This window comes from Aquarana catesbeiana, linkage group LG01 (genome assembly GCF_042186555.1).
Source record: "Aquarana catesbeiana isolate 2022-GZ linkage group LG01, ASM4218655v1, whole genome shotgun sequence".
NCBI lineage: Eukaryota > Metazoa > Chordata > Amphibia > Anura > Ranidae > Aquarana > Aquarana catesbeiana.
In genome coordinates, this window is record NC_133324.1 from 687,849,263 (window position 1) to 687,873,133 (window position 23,871).

The 23,871-nt window shown below is 41.7% G+C and overlaps 1 protein-coding gene across 2 annotated transcripts in view; it reads right to left on the reverse strand.

Moving 5' to 3' along the window:
* Nucleotides 1-6,572: 6,572 nt before the first annotated feature.
* The window catches only part of BBS7 (Bardet-Biedl syndrome 7), a 99,108-nt gene continuing 81,809 nt past the window's right edge, over nucleotides 6,573-23,871 (reverse strand). For both annotated transcript variants that reach the window (XM_073603478.1, XM_073603469.1), the window contains exon 21: nucleotides 6,573-8,937. In XM_073603478.1, coding sequence (XP_073459579.1) covers nucleotides 8,804-8,937 — 134 coding nt within the window. In that variant the 3' untranslated portion in view covers nucleotides 6,573-8,803. The remainder of the gene's footprint in view (nucleotides 8,938-23,871) is intronic.

Here is a 23,871-nt window from a genome sequence, read left to right on the forward strand (position 1 = left end):
GGTGGAATTCTCGGTCAAAGTATTGGCAAAGGGGACGGCAGACTGTCCATTTAAAGACTTCCTGGGTTTGTGTTTCCTGCCTCTAGAGGGTGAGCCTCACTCTCTCCTGTGCTGCCCTGGACAAGTCCCAAAAACAGGGCTACGGATAAGTCTAAGGCCGGCCATAGATGGAACGATTTTCTTTCCTGCAAAGGAAATCGCTCGATTCTCCTATCAACACATGAGGGAACCCCTCCCACAGAGCCATTGTGTTCTCCTGGTAGGAAGGCAGGGGAAGCCGTCCCTCCAGATAAACACAGTGAGTATTGCTAGCTAGGGGTATTGAATATAATCGTAGCATCGATGCATCGGGATTCGGGTGTCCACGATGCGGCATCGATGCTACGACCGGCATAATCGATTTGCGGGTGACGTCATCCCGACTTGCCCCTCCCCTCCTGAGAGAGCGCCCCCATCATACTCTACAAGTTTAAAGAATAACTGTGTCTTAACGAATCCCCTCTTATAATAAATTAAGTGCCCCACTGTTCAAGTGTACATACCTTTTAAAAAATATGTAGCGATATACAACATATTTCAGAATGTTCCTGAATGCGCTCATGTGACTGCCCGGTGCACAGCTCTCCTCTCTCCATCTAATAGCTTCAGTGGGCGGAGCTGAGAATCCTCCGCTGATATCAGCCGAGAGGAGAGAGGAGAGCAGCAAGCGGCCAGCCCGGTATGAGTTACAGGTGAGCTGAGGAACAGTCTGAAATATGCGGTATATAAATAGCTACAAATTTTTTAAAAGGCATTTACAGTGGGGCACTTAATGTACAATAAGAGGGTGTTCGATAAGGCACAGTTAGTTCAACAGGAGTAGGCAGAGTACATATAAGTGTACTCTGCTTACAACTTGTACTCACCACGTGGGAGAGTTCAGCTCCGTCTTCCCCGTTCACACATTCCACTATTTTAACTCCTAGTGTGCTGGAATGTGCAACAGGGAAGACCTGAACTCTCAGCACTGAGTTCACTGTATTCTGTTTGTCAGCAGCTGATCCCATCCATGCCTGATCCCATCTATCCCTCTGCCTCTGATCTCATCTATCCCTCGTCCTCTGATCCCCACCATTCCTCTGCCTCTGATCCCAACATCCCTCTGATCCCACCATCCCTCTGCCTCTGATCCCAACATCCCTCTGCCACTGGAGAAGAATTTAGTTTTTCTGACTGCTTGAATTTTCGGATAGAAAGTTTTTAACCATGCACTGTAATTGTGATGCATCGCGGAATCTAATCGAATTGTGGACAGGATAATCGTAATCTAATCGAATGACCAGTGAAGATGCGCACCCCTATTGCTAGCGGCTTTAAACAGCCACTAGCAATAATTGCATGTAAAATTCACAAGGCTGGTTGTACCCAAGTTGATTGATCAACTTGGGTACATTCAGCCTGCCCATACATGGTTCAAATCTTCTCAGTCTTTGCTCTGGTTTTCTTTCACTCTTGGTAATAAAGGTAAAAAAAAACGAATAGAAAGGGTGAATTACCCAAGGGGGACACAAACAGCAATAAAAACCTGACAGGTGTTCGAATTCCTCTCCACTTTATCCAAAACGAAAACAAGTTTTGCCTTTAGTTGTGCTTTAACTAAACTGAATAGCTAAACTGGCCAAATGCCAGGACACCTATGCTTCCAATATAAAAAAAGCAATCTCTAGATCCCTGGTGCACTTTGGCTGGTCTTTGCGGCCCCTGCACACAGTATTCCAAGTTTTGGTGAGTTATTAGAGCTAGTGAAGGATATATTCTCAAGACTCTTTCATTAACTACTTCAGGGGTGTCCAACCTTTTGACCTTCCTTGCCACATTGGAAGAAGAGGAATTGTCATGGACCACACATAAAATATATTGACAATATAGATAGCTGATGAGCAGAAAAAGTTGGGAAGATCAGTTAAAGTGTTACTAAACCCGGGACCCAGCATTTACTATATCTGGTCTCCCATAGTACATAGAACATGGAAATTTAAATATTTTAGTAAAAGTAAACTGCTAAATATCTTTTGCCATCAGCAGTATATAGCAGCCTTGTGACTTCTATCAGTGTCTGGCTGAGCACTGGTTAAGGCTTGTAGGAGGAGTTTTCATTCTCCTTTGACTGTCCTATGAAGCTGCAGGACCCCTGATCCTCTGTCTGGACAGTGCTGATGGGCCCTGTGCCGATCACATTCACCCTACCAAAAAAAAAAAAAAAAATTTTGGCAATACACACCAAACTGAGCATGTGCAGAGTGCCCCTAAGGCTCTGTACTATCCTGGAGATGGATTGGGGTCTGAGGAAGAAGGGGACGAGCAGAGAAGACAGAATCAAACAGCCTTTTTACACAATGCAGAGGATTTACCCCTTACGTTCCACAGTGAATATAACAAGCATGCTTTACTGCATATACAAACTGATTTTACTGTTGTGGGTTTAGTAACACTTTAACAGTCACTGATATAGATAATGTACTTATCTGATTAATACAACTTTTTAAAATAAAAGTAAGAGAGCAACATAAAATTAGTGTGATATTTGACACTGTTTTTGATAAACCAATGCATCAGTATCTGGTTTGATGGATGTAGTAGCAACTCTCAACGAATTCTCAATGTGCTCACCAGATATTTTGGTTCTATTTTATGCCCTTTCTGTGCTTCATCCTTGCAAATAGTTGCTCACAAATAAAGGTGCTGCCAAAAACTGAAGACATGAATAAGGTGTGATTGTGAAGAGTGGGATATTTTTCTTTGGCAAGATACAACATATAAAAGTCCAGTAAAAAGACAATGTAAAATTTTTCTTCACCCAAACGTGTTCCTAAAATGTAAACGCAATTTTAGAAAAAAAAAAAAAATCAAAAAATATTTTTAAGCAAATTTACAATTTTGTGTTGGGCTGCATTCATAGCCGTCTTGGGCTGCATATGGCCCGTTGGCCACAGGTTGAACACCCCTGAGCTACATTTGTTTTTTTAACATTATCTTACTTTTTCTGGGTTGCCCATCCATTTTTTATGGATTTTCCCCCCTCTGAACCTTTATAATAGATCTTGGTGAGAGAAAAATCTAAATGTGGCACAAGAGGGTTGTAGGGAGCACAATTGTAGCATGCCTGCAGTCTTTGACCTCCTGTAGCATGACTGCAGTCTAACAGTTTGTGTAATATTACTTTCACCGGCCCTTTAGTGACATCAGGGGTCACACTTAAGGCCCCCTATATCAAGTAAGTTGACCACTACTGATCTATATTCAAAGATCTGGTGTGTATCTTTGTATTGCTATATATGTTTTTATTTTACAACTGTTTGTACTTCTCATTGAAAATGATTTATGGAAATGTAGTATCTGTATTATCCACCCTGGAATGTACGTTTTTTTTTAGTTTATAAGCTGTCATGAGACATGATAATAGATATATCAGTAATAAAAGTACGAATGCCAAAATGGAAGTATGGTGACTAATAATAAACCATTACAGTAAAACCTCGGATCGCGAGTAATGTGGTCTGACTTGGTTTGCGAGCGTTGTCTCGTAAGATGAGCAGGATTAAAGCCTCTGGGGTGTGCAATACCGCATGTGGCCAGAGGTGCAGGGGCGCGGTGACGCTTGGAGACACTCTGGGAAACTTGCTTTGATATACAAGTGCTTTGGATTACAAGCATTCTTCTGGAATGGATTATGCTCGTAATCCAAGGTACTACTGTATATAGTAAAGGTTTATTTAGGCTAGCATTTGAACCTTTCTTTTAACCTGCACTGACCAAACATGAAGTTCCAGCAGACATGAAATGCAACAAACTGGGGAATCAATGATCATTTATATATATAAACAAATATCCATCGTGAGTAAAACAGAGAAAAGTGGAAAGACCGTTTATCACATTCAAATTAGACCCTTTAGCGTGACCACTTTTATATGGTACAAAATTGGAGACTCCAAACCCAGAAGCCGCCTTGTATGGAGAAACGCATCGAGCAGAGCTAGTTCTGTGCTGTCATCACGCTGAGGTCCACTGCATGACGCAATAGCAATATCTGCAATAGCGTTTGTGTAACGCCTGTAATTTCTGAATCTATGTAAGTGTAATACTTTAGTGAATAGAAGGAGCATTTTAAAGTGTTGCGTTATGAGGCTTCTCCCTTTTTATATTTGATGTACCTGTGTCGGAGCTTGTTGATGGAGCGCTGGCGGAGGTCTTTTATTATATACTGGGGATTTCGCTGCTAATCCCAGTCAGTGGGGTCACTGAGCTGTGTGGAGTTTAGAGGGTGAGCCTCCGCTCTTCTAAGCCATAAAGATTAAGCGCAATTGATTTCTATAATTTGAGATCATTGCGGTCTGGTAAGAGGCCTCATTATCTTACTACTACACTTTGAGCATTGGAGCACTTTGTATACTAAAGGACAGAGCACTTTGTTTTGCACGTGGATGGACTCCATAAGATTGTCGATTTATGAATGGTTTATATATATATATATATATATATATATATATATATATATATATTCACATTTTGGATAGGTCATTAATAAGTTGCATTTTTCACTTATTTACTTATTTATTTTGCTTGATTTTTCAGTTTTGATGAATTCTATTAGTGTTTTTTCACATGTATATGCGTGGGAGTTAAACCTATGAATTTATCATTATTTCAAGGAGACAACACACTTTGTACCATGTACTTGTTTTAAAAAGTATCCTGTTCTTTTTGCATTGCTTTCCATGGGTGAAATGCCTGGTGATCTTGCCAGTCCTCCTTTCCTATTTCAAACTGAACAGGCTAAGCTTGGGAGCACATCCTTCCCAGTGTGGTCAGTTTTCTGGTTGTGCTGAGCACACTGCCTGCCCCCCCCACCCCCCAACACAGCTGAAATATGGTATTAAAAAAGTTGGGCCATACTGAAGCATCTTTTATTCTAATATACCACACAGTTGTGGCAATCTTCTTACCCTTTACACACATTAACAAAAAAATCATGTCAATGATGATTTACTGAGAACAGAAGCTTAAAAACGAAGTATATTCTGCTGAATTAAAGAAAAATGTACAGAGTTTATGGAGTATGCTGAGATAACTATCATATTTGAATGCTGATACTTTGATCTTAGTGTGCAAACTTACAGTCAATAGGTTGGCTGTTCAATCTCTCATGAGTACTGATGGCCATTTAAATCTACATGAAAAATGGCAAATGATAGATATGATATGAAATACAGGTTTATTCAAAAAGATGGAGCAGATTTCAACTTTTTATTTCAAACTGTAAAGGATACAGGCACATTCTGCACATCACTGGATAGAGGAAGGTTCAACACTTTATGGTCCTTGAGGTTGTATGCACTCAACATGAGTACCATGTGTTGCGCGACAAACATCAAAACAGTAGACCAATTCTTGCCACATGCGCATCAACTGTTCGCTAGATATTGAATTCACACCTTCAACAATTTGTTAAGATATTGAGGAGGGGCAGGCATATGTGGGCCAAACACTCTTTGTTTTATGTACCCCCATAGATAAAAAAAGGTCTGGTTACCTGGTTGGCCACAGACGATGAACAAGATTTTGTTGTCCACCTCTTCCAATCAGTCGTCCTGGGATGATGTCATGCCAAATAACGCTGGACCTCCAAGTGGATACGTTCAGTATTTTCATCTGACGTGCAAGGACGACCATTTCTTTTCCGTTTGCATATGCAACCATCTTTAACCAATTTTTTATGGCACTTTTAACTTTGTTTATGACGAGAAGACTGTTTGTTGAACTGACAATGGAATTCACACTTTGCAAACTACAGCACACACGAGTTACTTCACCTGCGGTGTTACCATTTTCCTATAAACAAGAAACAGCACCTCTGTATTGCACTGAATGGAACTTCTTGATGGGATTTCTACTTTGAACCTACCTCTATCCAGTGATTTGTGGAATGTGCTTCGATCCCTTTCACACTGGGGCATTGGCGGTAAATCGCTGCTATTTTTAGCGGCGCTTTACTATAGTTTTAGTGGCGCTTTTCGGCAGCTAGCGGGGCGCTTTTAACCCCCATTAGCGGCTGAAAAGGGGTTAAAAGTGTCGTTTTGCCGGCACTGCCCACTGATTTCAATGGGCAGGGGCGCTTTAGAAGCAGTGTATACACTACTCCTAAAGCGCCTCAAAGATGCTGCTTGCAGGACTTTTTTTGACGTCCTGCCAGCGCACCGCTCCAGTGTGAAAGCACTCGGGCTTTCACATTGGAGTGAGAGGAGAGGCGCTTTGCAGGCGCTATTTTTAGCGCTATAGTGCCTGTAAAGCACCTTAGTGTGAAAGGGGTATTACAGTTTGTTTAAAACAAAAAGTTCAAATCTGCTCCATCTTTTTAAATAACCCTGTATAATGTTATAGGAATTAATGCAAATAGCCTTACAATTGTTCATGGTGTAAAAAAACTGAAAGTTTAAGAGATAATTTGGTGGGCTAAAGCGAACCTATTTAAGGCAAAGTGATAGAGTCTCTCTGATAAAAGGATATGACTCTTTTAATATAAATACTGAGGTCATTACATTGTCAGCAAAAACAAAGTTTATTGTGCTTCTTCAGATAACATTTATACAGACTAATATATGAAAATATAGCCTTTCCTATGTACCATTACATATATTTACAAGTAATCATTGTTAATTCAAATGATATTAGCTAAGAGTGCTAATAACAATGATCTATATATTGCTTCATAAAGCTGATATTGATAGTTAAAGATATGTTTTATTTACAGCAAAATGTACCCATATGCGTTATGGGACCTCTGAGGAGGCTGTAAACTAGGTTTTGTTTCACATTGTACATCCATGAATAGGGTGCTGTAAGAAACATATCATCCAATGCTCCCATGCAACTGACACCATTGTTATTGAAACCCTTTATGACTGTGCCTCAAACATTCAGCTAGGCCAGAATCCTAACCTTTGTGGTGTTGATTAGCTACAACTGCATATACAAGTCAACACATGGTATGCTACAGTGCCTTGAAAAAAGTATTCATACCCTTCCCACATTTTGTCATGTTACAACCAAAAATGTAAATGTATTTTATTGGGATTTTGTGTAATAGACCAACACAAAGTGGCACATAATTGTGAAATGGGAGGAAAATGATAAATGGTTTTCAAAATGTTTTACAAATAAATATCTGAAAAGTGTGGCGTGCATTTGTATTCAGCCCTCTCTACTCTGATACCCCTAACTAAAATCTAGTGGAACCAATTGCCTTCAGAAGTCACCTAATTAGTAAATAAAGTCCACCTGTCTGTAATGTAATCTCAGTATAAATACAGCTGTTCTGTGAAGCCCTCAGAAGTTTGTTAGAGAACCTTAGTGAACAAACAGCATCATGAAGGCCAAAGAACACACCAGACATGTCAGGGATAAAGTTGTAGAGAAGTTTAAAGCAGGGTTAGGTTATAAAAAAATATCCCAAGCTTTGAACATTTCACGGAGCATTATTCAATCCACCATTTAAATATTGAAGGAGTATAGCACAACTACAAACCTACCAAGACATGGCCATCCACCTAAACTGACAGGCCAGGCAAGGAGAGGATTAATTAGAGAAGCAGCCAAGAGGCTCATGGTAACTCTGGAGGAGCTACAGAGATCCACAGCTCAGGTGGGAGAATCTGTCCACAGGACAACTATTAGACGTGCACTCCACAAATCTGGCCTTTAAGGAAGAGTGGCAAGATGAAAGCCATTGTTGAAAGAAAGCCATAAGAAGTCCCTTTTTCAGTTTTCGAGAAGCCATGTGGGGGACACAGCAAACATGTGGAAGAAGGTGCTCTAGTCAGATGAGACCAAAATTTTACTTTTTGGCCTAAATGCAAAATGCTTTGTGTGGTCGAAAACTAACACTGTACATCACCCTGAACACACCATCCCCACCGTGAAACATGGTGGTGGCAGCATCATGTTGTGGGGATGCTTTTCTTCAGCAGGGACAGGGAAGCTGGTAGGAGTTGATGGGAAGATGGATGGAACCAAATACAGGGCAATCTTAGAAGAAAACCTGTTAGAGTTTGCAAAAGACTTGAGACTGGGGTGGAGGTTCACCTTTCAGTAGGACAACGATCCTAAACATACAGCCAGAGCTACAATTGAATGGTTTAGATCAAAGCATATTTATGTGTTAGAATGGCCCAGTCAAAGTCCAGACCTAAATCCAATTGAGAATCTGTGGCAAGACTTGAAAATTGCTGTTCAGACACTCTCCATCTAATCTTACAGACCTTGAGCTATTTTGCAAAGAGGAATGGGCAAAAAGCTTACTCTCTAGATGTGCAAAGCTAGTAGAGACATACCCAAAAAGACCTGCAGCTGTAATTGCAGCAAAAGATGGTTCTACAAAGTATTGACTCAGGGAGGCTGAATACAAATGCAGGCCACAATTTTCACATATTTGTAAAAAATGAAAACCATTTTCCTTCCACTTCACAATGATGTGCCACTGTGTTGGTCTATCACATAAAATCTCAATAAAATACATTTACGTTTTTGGTTGTAACATGACAAAATGTGGAAAATTTCAAGGGGCATGAATACTTTTTGAAAACACTGTAAGCTTTCAACAGATCAAATCCTATGGTGAGGATATATTAAAATCCATAGAAGGCATACTATAAAAAAAACAAAAAAAAAAAAAAAACACAACAAAACATTATCTAGTCTATACAATAAATACTGTACATAGTTGCTATAATTCACAGTACTCTTGAGCAATTCATGAAGTTGATGCTTCCTATGCAGTATCAAAGAATGTCATCAGTGCATTCTGTTCATAATTGTCCAAAATCTCCAGCAAGAGGGGCACTTTAGTTTTCACATTTGTGCCTTTGAATTTGAACTTATCAATGAAGAGATCTGTTATCATTCCTACAAAACAAAAAAAGAAGAAAATGTTAAACATCTTTTAGATGACAGTAACAAAAAGAAGCTGCCTAGCAATATTTCCCTATGTGACAGACCGCCTGACACCCCACCTGGGTGCCTCCTCCAAGATACAGCTTCCTCCACTCTGGAACCAGGAACAAGGTATTATAGCTGAGAATTGCACCCAAGAACTAGACAACACTAGCTTAGGTGCAAACTGGAACTCTTTATTGTACGTTCACATAGAATTTATACCAAACAAAATCAGATAAGCGCTTGATCACATTATCCTAAACTGTAAACAGTAATAACATCAGTACATCTAACAGTACATCTAAAGAACAGCTAGCAGCTAACAGTGGTCTGATTAAACAGCAATCCAATCAACAGCTAACTTAGCCAGTAAGCTAATCAACTGCTAGGCCCCCAGACATGTCTTGATTAGTCAGGGAGTGCCCACCCCAGACAGTCCGGCAACAGATATCATTAACCAATCTTCTTTTCACATCCATCTTCTCACTGAGTTTCAAGTTGGCAGAGACCACCGTGGCTTCCTTGACTGTTAACCTCCCTGGCGGTATGATTATTTCGGATTTTAGGTGCTGAAAGTGGTACAATTATTTTGCATGGAAATTTGGCGTTTTATATTGTAGGCCTGTAATTCTTAACAATAAAACACTTAAATCTGTCCAAACAAGAGTCTAGTAGATATCCCGGGTATGATAAAGTTTGAAACACAAAAACATAAATTATAATATAATAAAAAAAAAAAATAATTAAAAAAAATAAAAATAAATAGTAATAAAATAAATTTCCACACGATTCACTATCGCTCAATTCTGCAAGTGTTCTAATTTACTATCGCTGTTTTCTAGCTGGTCTAAAGCCATTTTTGACGTAAAGGGACACTTTTTGGTTGCTATGGACAATCTCCAGTTTCCAGGCAGAAAGAACAGTATATGCAATATAAAACTGCATGCAGGGCATGGGCCAGAGCACTGGGGACAAATGGGATGTGAAATGATTTCATACAGTACTGTAATCTGTAAGATTACAGTACTGTATGTGTTATGCTTTTTACATTTTTTTGAATTTGCCGCCAGGCTCCGCCCCCATGCGTCGCGCCGCTCGCAGGGAACGGAGCCTGGCACAGAGAGGCTTCGGAACAGGACACAGCCCGCGGACACTGCAGGGGACATCGCAGGATCCCGGGGACAAGGTAAGTATGGAGGCACCAGGATCCTGCGATGCAATCCCGAGTGTGGCTCGGGGTTACCGCTAATGGTCCTGAATTTTAACCCCGAGCCACACTCGGGAAAACCGCCAGGGAGGTTAAATGTGGTAATAACATATCATCTTGCATTATATAACAGGACATCTCTCTGAATGCATTTAGCTCCCTCAAATGCCAGGGCCCATAGTCAACAGGCAAGAGTCTACCCTGTAGTTCCCTCCAAACGCCCCTGTCCCCGTTGGGTCTGTCACATCCTACATTTAACAGAGGTTCTATAAAAAAAAAAATTTAGGTGATAAATACACCAAAATATCTAAAATAGCATGTAAAGTCCAAGGTTCAGTTCCAAGAAACCAGATCCAAGGAGACTAAAAACAGGGCTAGACAGTTACTAAAGCACAGCCTTACTAACAAAAGTTCACCTTACACTAGTAGATTTTTGTATGAAAAAATTTGTATGGAAATTCTCAGTACATTTGATGACTTATATTGTTCAAAGTACTAAAGATGTTTGTTTGCGCTTAATCACCCGATTTACATTGGCAGAATGGCACAGGTGCGCAAAAGGGTGTACCCGTACGTCCTTTCGTATTTCCCACCTAGCAGGCGCGCGCACGCCACAAGAGCATGCCCGCAGACTCGATGTTTGCCGGCGGCCCACAATTGCAAGGAGGAGCGGCAGAATGGGGAGATGCCTATGTAAACAAGGCATTTCCCTGTTATGCCTAGCAACATGACATGGATCTACTGCTCCCAGTGATCTTTTTCATGTTCTAGTGAGCCCACCCCTACAGTTAGAACACATTTAACCCCTTGATCACCCCTAGTGTTTAACCCCTTCCCTGCCAGTGACATTTATACAGTAATCAGTGGCTTTTTTTTAGCTCTGATTGCTGTATGAATGTCAATGGTCCCAAAATAGCGGCAAAAGTGTCCTATCTGTCCGCCGCAATGTCGCAGTCACGATAAAAATCGCAGATCCTCGCCATTACTAGTAAAAAAAAAAAAAAAAAAAAAAAAAGAAAAAGGAATAATAAAAATGCCATACATCTATCCCCTATTTTGTAGACGCTATAACTTTTGCGCAAACCAATCAATATACACTTATTGCGATTTTTTTTTAACCAAAGATATGTAGAAGAATATATATCAGCCTAAACTGTGGAAGAAATTTGTTTTTTTATATTTTTTTGGGGATATTCATTATAGCAAAAAGTAAAAAATATTGCTTTTTTTTCAAAACAAATTTTTTTTTATTTATAGCTCAAAAACTAAAAACCGCAGAGGTGATCAAATACCACAAAAAGAAAGCTCTATTTGTGGAAAAAAAAAAAGGACATCAATTTTGTTTGGGTACAGAGTCGCACGACCGCGCAATAGTCAGCTAAAGAGACGTAGTGCCGAATCGCAAAAAAATGCTCTGGTCAGGAAGGGGGTAAATCCTTCTGGGGCTGAAGTGGTTAACATTCAACTTTGGAATGAATTGACTGAATAGCAGGCTAATTGCAATCCTCCTGCTGGCTGCTTGGAGCTAACCTATCCAGACCCTGTGAGATCTACATCAAGGGTAGCTTAGATAGTATTCTCTGTCTGCACCTTTTTCATGCTGTGAGATATGGGAGAGTGTATTTTACCCATTCTTTTTTGGACTGGGTTTCATTATGTATACAGGTTTCTGATTTCCTAATTTGTTTACCACAGATGTCTTATGCATGCTATATTATATATACATACACATGTATATATGTATATATATATATATATATGGATTATTGGACCATGCCTATAGTACACACCTAATTGTGACAATTACATATTGTCCCCTTTAGATACACCCCACTACCAGTGCATTTAAATGTGATCACCCAGTTTCCTTTTAAGTGGATACTGGTTCATCTGCAACGTGCCACAGTACTGTGTCATCTCCTCCTACCCTTAATCCCAGCAGTATGTATATATATATATATATATATATATATATATATTTTTTTTTTTTTTTTCCTGCCATACACCAATGTCCGATTGTCTTTCCCGCTAGATAGGTCATACCAATATTAAGAATCCCTATTTGGACTCTGGACTCTCCATCATGGAATTTTTCTATTCTTTCCTTGCATGCCCATTGATTGAGGCACTTTTTGTTTGAGTGACCACATTCGGTACACTCATCAATGGGGCTCATAATAAATATAAATATATATATGAGATAGATATATTTTTTACCAATATACTTACTATTTTATGTTTATCGCCAGATCTCTGCCATCTTGATCCTCAGTGTGGGTCCACCTGCTGGGTCGGGTTTCGCTCCCTTGCCCCCCCCTTTTGGTTGTCATCTGGGGTGGCCGTTTTAATCTCCAGCCTCCTGGGCAGTGAGGGGCCAGCACAGCCATACTTACTGGCTTTTAGGGCCAGTTCACACCATAGAAACACAGTCCGGATGCGCTCCAGATGCTTTTTTTGCATGTGCGTTTTTGATGCGTTCCAGTGCAGTTTTGATGCAGTCCAGTGCATTTCCCCCCCCTTTTTTTCCTTAACCTTAAATAAGAACATGGGTGTTCCGGTGCGTTTAGGTGTGTTCCCGTGAGTTTTTGATGCTTTTTACAGCATTCCAGTACAGTCCAGTGCAGGAAAAATGCAGCATGTTCTTTTTTTTTTCTGGAACTGGAACGCACTGGAACTGCAAGCACTGGTGTGAACTGTACCATTGAAAACCATATAACCTACTTTCTATGCGTTTTTGATGCAGAAAAAAAAAAACGCACTGGACTGCATGTGGTGTGAACTGGCCCTTAAAGTCTTGATGATATACACCAAGACACCTGCTTCTACATGGTTAGTAGACACTGGATCTATCTAATGTAATGACTGTTTGCCTGTGTATCCATTTTGTATAATTATTTGCATACATACATCTGTTACTCATTGTTCTCTTTTCTGCTTCATAAACTGTAGATATCATAGATACTTCTACCACTTGCTCCTGATAAAGAGGAATAAACATGATCTCGAAATGCGTTGGGTATTACTCTATACACAAGTATAAGAGTGATTTAAAATAGTGATTTCATGATGAACAATAAGTTACACACTTTTTATCCATTTTTGTATCTTGTCTGACACAACCATTGCTGTGTCTTTTATATGTTTGCAACAATAAAAAACTTTTTAACTAATTTGTATACATCCTCTTGGAGTCACTACCCTTTAAAGTCCCACTAGACTAGAGGGTTTTCTTTTTGTTTTGTGTTAACATTCAACTTTGGAATCAATTGACTTTCCAAAGTGAACCACATTCACTGCTAGAAATGTATTTGTTCAGGAAAAAGTTTCATCATCCCCCTTTATTTTTATAGTCACGCTGGTAAAAAAATTAATGCGTATTTGACCCCACTAACGATTAGAAAATAAAATGAATTTTCTTAAAGTGGGAGTAAACACCCTTGCTACAGTAAATATCTCCTAAACGTGCACCATTTATAAGATATTTACTTGCGAAGCCGCCGCTGACGTCATCGGCGCATGCGCTCTGAAGGAACAGCATACCCACGCCGTTCCTTCAGAGTCCTGTGCCGTAAACGACACCATCACAGCTCATCCAATCAGAGGATCGGAGCCCACCAACCCGTAAGGAAGACCGGGTGAAGATGGAAGCCCTGCAATCGGTGACATTTCTCCCCTGAAAGGGCTTAGTTTTAAACTAAGTTTCACGTGTGCAAGTATGTGATGCATACTAGCACAATATAACTGCCTTGCAGGTTTAAAAAAAACAAAATTTAAAAAATAATGGCTGTTTACTACCGCTTAAAAAAAAAAAAAAAATGAACAAAATCCTGTTAGTGTATGGCCAGCTTAAAGTAGAATTCCAGCCTAAACCAACAGCTCGGAATTCTGGGAGTGGTGATGTCACCCATAGGCTCCCACTTTCCAGTCGCCGTCTGCGCTTCCTGTTTGCCCCTGCAGCCGCCGCTTACTGACATAGGGGAGCTGGATCATGTGCCTGGACTAGAGAGAGCTGAAAATTGGTAAGTTTATACAGTACATCTTTTTTACACAGATTAGTCACTATAGATGTTTTAGGAGGGGGGACAGGAGCATTATTAAGACTAGTTTAAACAAAAGTAGGGCACCTTGAGATCAGAGGATTTATACTGCTGCCTGCAGTACACTGAGCCCAAAGGCGACATCCTCATGTCTTTTTACATCCACCAGATAGAATCTGGTAAATGTATGGATTGAAGACCAAGTTGCGGCCATGCAGAATTGAGCCATGGAGGCTTGGTGATGCACTGCCCACAAAGCACTAACAGCCCTAGAGGAGTGCGCTTTGATTTGAGAGGGTAGAACTACCTCTTTAAATCATAAGCTTGAGCAATTACTTGTCAAATCCATTTAGAAATAGTAGATTTCGATGCCACCTGTCCTCTTTTAGGACCTTCATGCAACACGAACAAAACATCCGTTTTCCGAATCTAAGCAGTCGCCTTTAAGTAGACTTTGACTGTTCTCACCACATCAAGCGAATGTAGTGATTTTCCTTCCATAGAACAGGGTTCTGGAAAAATGAAGGTAGAACAATATCCTGGTTTAGATAAAAACCTGATGATATTACCTTCGGTAAAGAGTTAGGATGAGGACGCAATACTACCTTATCCTTGTGAACAATAAAAATATGGCTCATTATAAGAAAGAGCAACCAATTCTGATACCCTTCTTGCAGCAGATATGGTTGCCAGAAAAATAGTTTCCTTGTCAGAAAAGGACCAAGGGAATATGTTGTATCGGTCCAAAAAAAGGCTGTTTTGTAATGCCAACAAAACTAAATTTAAGTCCCAAGGGTTCAGGGGTTACCTAACCGGAGATTAAGCCATGTTACCCCCTGAATAAAGTTATGAACTAAAGAATGCGAAGCAAGTGGTCGTTGAAATAATACTAATAAGGCTGAGACCTGTCCTTAGAAAGCACTCAAGGCCAGCCTTATTTCTCACCCCATCTGCAGAAATTCAAGGATTCTACCTTTGACCTATTTCCTGGGGTGCAACTCCTGGTTTCACACCAGGAGACATATGTTTCCGAGACTCCATAATATATAACTATGGAGGCCGGCTCCCTTGCATTAAACAAGGTAGAAACTACTGAGCCAGACAGCCCAAGCTTCTTCAGAGTGTGGGCCTCAATAGCCAGACCGTTAAATATAGCGTTTGTAAAAGTAGGATGGAACACCGGACCTTGCAAGAGAAGGTCTGGCCGAGATGGTAGGGTCTATGGGTCCCCTACTGCCATCTTTACGATCTCTGCATACCAAGATTTCCTGGGTCCCCCTCCAGGCACCCCCCAATCAACGACTTGCCTTCCTGCTTGATCCTGCAAAGAAGTCATGGACGCAGGCAGAATAGGAGGGAATGCATAAATCAGTGAGAACCGATTCCACGGGAATAGCAAGGCATCTGCACAGCATGCTAGCGGATCCTTTGTTCTTGACACAAAGTTGTCGATTTCTTTGTTGAACCTGGACGCAAACAGATCTATGTCTGGGATCCCCCATTTTTGACACATTGACAGAAAGATATCGGGGTGAAGGAACCATTCTCCCGGGAACAACTGCTGACGACTCAAGTAGTCCGCCTGCCAATTTTCTATTTCTGGAGTGAAGATTGCCGATAGGCAAAGTACATTGTTTTCTGCCCAGGATAGAATATGATTCACCTTTCTCTGGGCCGCACAACTTCTTGTGCCCCCTTGGTGATTAAAGCGGGGTTTCTCCAACACCGCCAAAAAAAAAAAAATATTAAAAGCCAGCAGCTACAAATACTGCAGCTGCTGACTTTTAATACATGGCCACTTACCTGTCCCAGGGTCCAGCGATGTCAGCAGGGGACGCCGAGAACCCGCTCGGTTCTCGGCAGCTGCCGCCGCCATCCCAGGTGAGGGAATCAGGAAGTGAAGCGTTGCGGCTTCACTTCCCGGTTCCCTACTGCGCATGCGCGAATCGCGCTGCGCGTCCCTAGTGGTCCCCGCTCTCTCCTGGGAGCTGTGTGTTCCCAGCAGACAGTGCGGTCGGGACAGGAAGAGGCATAGACTCCCATGGGAGTCTATGCCGGAAGTGGGTGCAAATACCTGTCTTAGACAGGTATCTGCACCCCCCTCCCCCTGAAAAGGTGCCAAATGTGACACTGGAGGGGGGGAGGGTTCCGAAAAGCGGAAGTTCCATTTTTGTGTGGAACTCCGCTTTAATATAGGCCATTGCTGTGGCATTGTCGGATTGAATCCTGGCGGGACAATACCGTTAAACTGAACGTTCAGGCCCTCAGGACTAAGAGCTCTGCCTGAATTTCTAAAATGTTAATGGGCAAGGCCATTTCTGATCTTGGCCACTTCTCTTGGACAATTGCCTCTTCCAGGACTGTTCCCCAACCTAAACAAAAAAGGTTGGCATATGTTGTTACCACTTCCCAGGTAACTGAAGGAAAGATATTCCCCTTAGTAGATTTTTGTATATCAACCATAAACTGAGGCTTCGGCGCACCCAGCTTACAGCACCTGGTATTTCCAGGTGGTCTCTCATCCGGGTTATAACCAGACCCGACCCTGCTCAGCCTCCAAGATCAGGTGCTATCAGGGCGATGTGGCCATAGGCTTTGGAGTCAGACACATTGGGAATGTAGAGCTTGAACTCTTTGTTCCAAGCCGATAGAATACTGTTTTGCAGTAGTCTCGAATAAAACTGAGCATAAGGAGCAGCCTCGAATGAAGCCACCATCTTTCCCAACAACCTCATGCAAAGTTGAATAGAAGAAATTCATCTTGCTTCAACCACCTAAATCAGTTGCTTTATGGTGCTGATCTTTGCCTGGGGTAATAATACCCTTTTCTGGGGGTACCTATGTTCGGACCCAAGTATTTTAGCCTTCTTCATGTTTTAAAGAAGATTTCTCCTAGGTTGAGTATCCGACCTAGATATTACAGGTAGTTGAATGTGGTGACCATACTTTGGTCTAAGCGGGCTACCGACTGGTCTATCAAGAACAGATCGACTAGGTAAACAATAATCGTTATACCTTGGGCCCTTAATCTGGCTAGAAGAGGAGCCAGAACCTTTGTAAACACTCAAGGTGCAGAAAAAGGAAAGCAGAGCTACCCACTGAAAGTGAAGATTTTCCACCTTGAAAAGTAGATATTACTAGTAAGCGAGGAAATAGGAATATGGAAACATGCATCTTTGATGTCGATTCACGCCAAAAGTTCTCCTCCTTGGAGGATGGAGATAACGGATTTGGATTGACTCCATACGAAAAAAAGAGTGGTTATATTCAGGAATTGAATTTAGATTTTTGAGATCCAGAATGTCCATTGGGATTTGGGACCGTGAAAAAAAAGGGGTTTGGATCAAACCCCAACCTCTGTTCTTACATAGGGACCCCCATGATCACTTTTTTCTTTTTCTCTGGATCCTTGGAAATATTTGAGCTGAGAAAACGAGGAGATGGGAACTCTTGGAAGTCCAGCTTGTACCCTGGAGCTATTGAGGAAGTCCCCCATTCTTCTCGACACTCCTCTTGCCAGATCCTTGAGAACTGCAGAAGAATTCCCCCTATTCGATTGAACCTGACGGTGGAAGCTGCTGAGACTGCCTGGAGGCAGACGAAGGAGCTTTAAAACGAAAATACATTTACTCCTTTTCTTAAATGGCAAAAGGGGTGCTTTCCACTAGAATTTCTTTGGATGTATTATCCAAAACATCCCCTAATAGCTGTTTCACCACAAAAAGGAAGACTAGCCAGGAGCTTCTTACAAGGCGTTTAGCGAAGGGCGCAAGGCCTGAAGGATAGAATCTCTTACAGCAACTATTGCAAACATAAAGCTGCTTCCTGGGCCTGCTGAGCAGGATAACCTTGAACACCTGTTTAAACTGGTCTCTCAACGATTAACCAATTACTGTCAGCGCAGGCTGAGACACTCAATCTGCCAGAGAAAAAAGTGTTTTTTTTTTTTTTTTTTTTTTTTTTAATAGGAATTCCACCTTTTCATCTGTTGGATCCCTAAGCATTTGAGCATTGTCTGCCGGACAAGTTAAACTTATGCACAGAGGATATAGCAGTGTTAATTGCTGGTATAGCCCACTTAGTGAATTTCTTCCACCATAGGATAAAGTGTGAAAACTTTTTTAGGAGGGAAAAAAATACTTATCTGGGTGACCCTCTCAGATACAAAAAAGCTTTTGCAGCAATGAATGGACAGGAAAAGGCATACACAGCTTGAGGAGGCTTTAGTGAACCCAAACACTCAGTTAAGGGTACATAAATGTAGACTGATCATTCAGCAAGAAATTGCACCATCAATCTTAAGATTGGAACAGCTGATTCTCCCGCATTTGACACCTCAGAAGAGGAGTCATCAGCCTCATCACGTTCCCCTGAGGGAATTTGTCTTCTCCTGGCCCTAGTTACCTCAGTTTAAGGGTCCTGGGTAGTGGAAGAGAATCTGTCGCATTTTGACACACACTGGGATGCGATTAAAGTCGCTAAACTTTATTTATTTATTATTTAAAATTATCATAGGGGGCTGCAGTGTTAAAAACAGTTGCAGACATTTCATGGACCTGATGCTCACTCTGACCAGCCACCCCCTCTCAGGGGAGGATGCCATTTGTAGAGATGAGTAGGCTTTCCAGAGCTTGAGGGAGACCCTTTTAGCTCTTTTTTGGGGGTGTTTCAACCCCCCCTTCTGACCATAGCCCGATGCACAAAGCAGAGGTACTATCAGAAGAAATCGCATCTACTGCCGCTGCTATTAATGCTCAGCCTGATGCAAATAGTAAATGTGTCAAATAGGAAATGCCTGCATCACCAGAACCTCTTTCATGCTCTTCTTTGCTCTTATGACTCTCTGACAATTTTTCAGCCAGCATAAATGGAGTTTTTCTGTATTTTTTTTCTAAAAACACACTCCCGCGTTGGAGGACGCCAACGCTGAGCTATGCCCCGCCCCTACCGTCGCATTGCACCCCCCTCCTTTCTTTTAAAAAAAAAAAAAAAGTTTTCCCACACAAGCAAGGGCCCCCGATCCGACGGGATCGGCTGAGTGGGAGAGGGATGGCGTGGAGGAGACCTGGAAGTCGCCGCCGTGTAGGGGCGGTGAAAGATAACGGCATTGCCGATCGGTTTTAGGTCTCACTTATACTCAGCCTCTTGAAGAGGAGAAGAGTTCAGTTCAGAAGGGGGGTGTCTGGAGGAAGCAAAACCCCCCAAACTTACTGGAGGTCTGCCTGCTAGCCAGAGGAAAAAAGTCTGCTGCTTCTATGACACAGCGTGATCTCTGAGCAAAGCATGAGAAGGTACGTGCTCCATACAGCCCCCAGTGGTGACACTTAGGCATGACAACATTTACTTTAAAGGAGACATCGCATAAGAAAATCAATATACGCTTATTGCGATTTTTTGTTTTACCAAAAATATGTAGAAGAATAAACTGAGAAAAAATTTGCTTTTAAAAAAAAAAATGGGGATATTTATTATAGCAAAATGTACAAAATATTGTGTTTTTCTTCAAAATTGTCGATCTTTTTTTTGTTTATAGCGCAAAAAAAACCCAAAAAACACAGAGGCGATTAAATACCACCAAAAGAAAACTCTATTTGTGGGGAAAAAAAAGGATGTCAATTTTGTTTGGGTGCAGAGTCGCAGGACCGCGCAATTGTCAGTTAAAGCGATGCAGTGCCGAATCGCAAGAATTTGGTCCGTTCATTTAGCAGCCAAATCTTCCGGCGCTGAAGTGGTAAAACTCCAAAGAATGGCTTCAAAACAAACAGGTAAAGCACAAATATGAGACAGCCCCACAGAATACACTGGCCATTGGATTTGCTCTCTTGTATTCCTGTAAAAAATATTTAGAAATTTTGTGCAGCATTTAAGGTCCAATATAGCAAAAAAATATTGCATTTGGGTATCTGTATGGGGTTACTAACTGTAATGCTAAGATTCGGTGTATAAATTCTTATTTTTACACGCCTTTATTCAGCAGGCCAAACTATACAGCAAAAGTGACAGTGCGGGGGTTACAAACAATTACATTGGCAGGGGGGCTTACAACAGTCACTTCTGAAAAAAATAAAATAAACTGCTGCTGTAATGGCTTAAAATGTGTTGGCTGGAGGTGGGCTATAATTTGTTTCTTGCTAAAAGCTCATCTAAAAATATCTTGTCCACAAAGTGACAACATTGCAGCTATTTTATGGCAGACTGAATAGTGTTTTTTATCCTTTTTCAGAAGTGGAAAAAGAAAGCTCTACTAGCAGTATCAAGAAGGGGGGAAATCTCTACTAGCAGTATCAAGAAGGGGGGGGGAACACTACTAGCAGTATCAAGAAGGGGGGGGGGGGAACACTACTAGCAGTATCAAGAAGGGGGGGGGGGGCGCTCTACTAGCAGTATCAAGAAGGGGGGGGGGGTGCTCTACTAGCAGTATCAAGAAGGGGGGGGGGGAAACACTACTAGCAGTATCCAGAAGGGGGGAAAGCTCTACTAGCAGTATCAAGAAGGGGGGAAATCTCTACTAGCAGTATCAAGAAGGGGGGGGGGGGGGGAGCTCTACTAGCAGTATCAAGAAGGGGGGGGGGAGCTCTACTAGCAGTATCAAGAAGGGGGGAAATCTCTACTAGCAGTATCAAGAAGGGGGGGGGGAGCTCTACTAGCAGTATCAAGAAGGGGGGGAACACTACTAGCAGTATCAAGAAGGGGGGGGGCGCTCTACTAGCAGTATCAAGAAGGGGGGGGGTGCTCTACTAGCAGTATCAAGAAGGGGGGGGGGGGAACACTACTAGCAGTATCCAGAAGGGGGGAAAGCTCTACTAGCAGTATCAAGAAGGGGGGAAATCTCTACTAGCAGTATCAAGAAGGGGGGGGGGAGCTCTACTAGCAGTATCAAGAAGGGGGGGGACACTACTAGCAGTATCAAGAAGGGGGGGGGGGAGCTCTACTAGCAGTATCAAGAAGGGGGGAAATCTCTACTAGCAGTATCAAGAAGGGGGGAAATCTCTACTAGCAGTATCAAGAAGGGGGGGGGGAGCTCTACTAGCAGTATCAAGAAGGGGGGGGAACACTACTAGCAGTATCAAGAAGGGGGGGGGGGCGCTCTACTAGCAGTATCAAGAAGGGGGGGTGCTCTACTAGCAGTATCAAGAAGGGGGGGGTGCTCTACTAGCAGTATCAAGAAGGGGGGGGGGGGGGACACTACTAGCAGTATCAAGAAGGGGGCGAGCTCTACTAGCAGTATCAAGAAGGGGGGGGGACACTACTAGCAGTATCAAGAAGGGGGCGAGCTCTACTAGCAGTATCAAGAAGGGGGTGAGCTCTACTAGCAGTATCAAGAAGGGGGTGAGCTCTACTAGCAGTATCAAGAAGGGGGGGGGACTCATAAAAACAAAAAGCTGATGCGTTGATGCTTTTGACATACTACAGCATATAAGTACAAAAAAAAGCAGCGCTATGAGTCAAATATAGATGGAACTTTAGGTAAGAGTAGTGATGGGTAAAGTTCATAACAACAAGTGACAAAAGTAAAGTCCAATAGGTAGCAGGAAATCTTCAAATGTGCAATAAATGGACAACTGAGTCCCTTAATAGGCAAATAAAGATGAAAGCTGGATGGACCTTCACCACACCACAGTGAACGGATAAAATGGGCGCTTACCAAATGGCAAGCTTGGATAAGCTTGTGACCTTAACCCGGTCGGGGCCTTTCTTGGGATGGGAACACCGTTTGGACACTTCCTCAGACCGTGGATAACTCACTATCCTCCACAGAAAAAAACCAGGATGCAGAGAAAGCTATACCCATAGCTTGGAATAGTTTTCACAAATAATGTCCCAAAAAAAGAAGGGAGAGCAACATAGCGTAATCCTGATGGATATTTATTTAAAAGACATTTAAATTTACACTTACAGTGTGTTGAGTAAAAACAGCATGGAAAGCCGGCTTTCCATGTTGTTTTTACTCAACACACTGTAAGTGTAAATTTAAATGTCTTTTAAATAAATATCCATCAGGATTACGCTATGTTGCTCTCCCTTCTTTTTTTGGGACATTATTTGTGAAAACTATTCCAAGCTATGGGTATAGCTTTCTCTGCATCCTGGTTTTTTTCTGTGGAGGATAGTGAGTTATCCACGGTCTGAGGAAGTGTCCAAACGGTGTTCCCATCCCAAGAAAGGCCCCGACCGGGTTAAGGTCACAAGCTTATCCAAGCTTGCCATTTGGTAAGCGCCCATTTTATCCGTTCACTGTGGTGTGGTGAAGGTCCATCCAGCTTTCATCTTTATTTGCCTATTAAGGGACTCAGTTGTCCATTTATTGCACATTTGAAGATTTCCTGCTACCTATTGGACTTTACTTTTGTCACTTGTTGTTATGAACTTTACCCATCACTACTCTTACCTAAAGTTCCATCTATATTTGACTCATAGCGCTGCTTTTTTTTGTACTTATTTATTGTTTAGTGTGTGTATCTCACATATAAGCGGCTGCTTCTTCTTTTTCAATTTTTTATTCATTTTATTCACTTGACTGTTTATTATATAGATATATAGCGCGGTGGTTTTCCCCTTTACTACATACTACAGCATATATTTTCTTCTTTTGCCTATTGTTCTATTGTAAAGACCAATTGATCCCTCACCGTTTAAAACTGTAATCCTGTTGAGCTGCATACACAATAATAAATATGCTGCTCTTCATTTTTGTTTTTTTTTTAATTGTCACTAAAGGCAATTTTTTTTTTTGGTTTTAGAGTGGAGAAGGATTAGAACTCCTGTCAGTTTTTATTGCGGTCTGTGCCCCCGTTAGGGAGATTCACCCTCTCTATTGGTCCTGTTTACCATTATCATCTAAAGTGAAAGTAAGTCCCAAATTTGGGGTTGACATCAGAATAGTGATAGAATGTAAATCCTCCAGTGGGAAAACTAGTTCCAGTGACAGCCTGGAATTCCCTCACCTTGGGGGGATTTTCTCTTACTTCCTGTTTTGGCTATGGGGAAGGAAGTGAAAGGAAATCTCTGCAATGGGACACAGATGGCAAACAAAGTAGTTATAACCCCCCCTTACTCTATTCAAAATGAAAAAAAAAAAACAAAAAAACATTTGTCTTTAGTATTACGTTAACCGTTTCCCATCTGACCACATCCTATGTTTTCATCCACAGTACATGGAAACAAGCTAAGCGACTCAACTATGCATGAAAACATAGGCACTGGGGTGCAGAAAAATGGCAGCAGGTGCTCTGGACTGATGAGTCAAAATTTTAAATGTTTGGCTGTAGCAGGAGGCAGTCGGTTTGTGAAGCGCTGGAGAATGGTGCAATAATGAGTGTCTGCGGGCAACAGTGAAGCATGGTGGAGGTTCCTTACAAGTTTGCTGCACTTCTACAGGAGTTGGAGATTTGGTCAGGATCAATGGTGTCCTCAATGCTTAGAAATACAGGCAGATACTTATTGATCATGACATATCATCAGTAAGGTGTGCGATTGGCCCCAAATTTATTCTGCAGCAGGATAATGACCCCAAACATACAGCCAATGTCATTAAAAACTATCCTCAGGGTAAAGAAGAACAAGAAGTCATGGAAGTGATGGTTTGGCCCCTACAGAGCCCTGATCTCAATATCATTGAGTCTGTCTGGGATTACATGAAGAGACAGAAATATCTGAGGC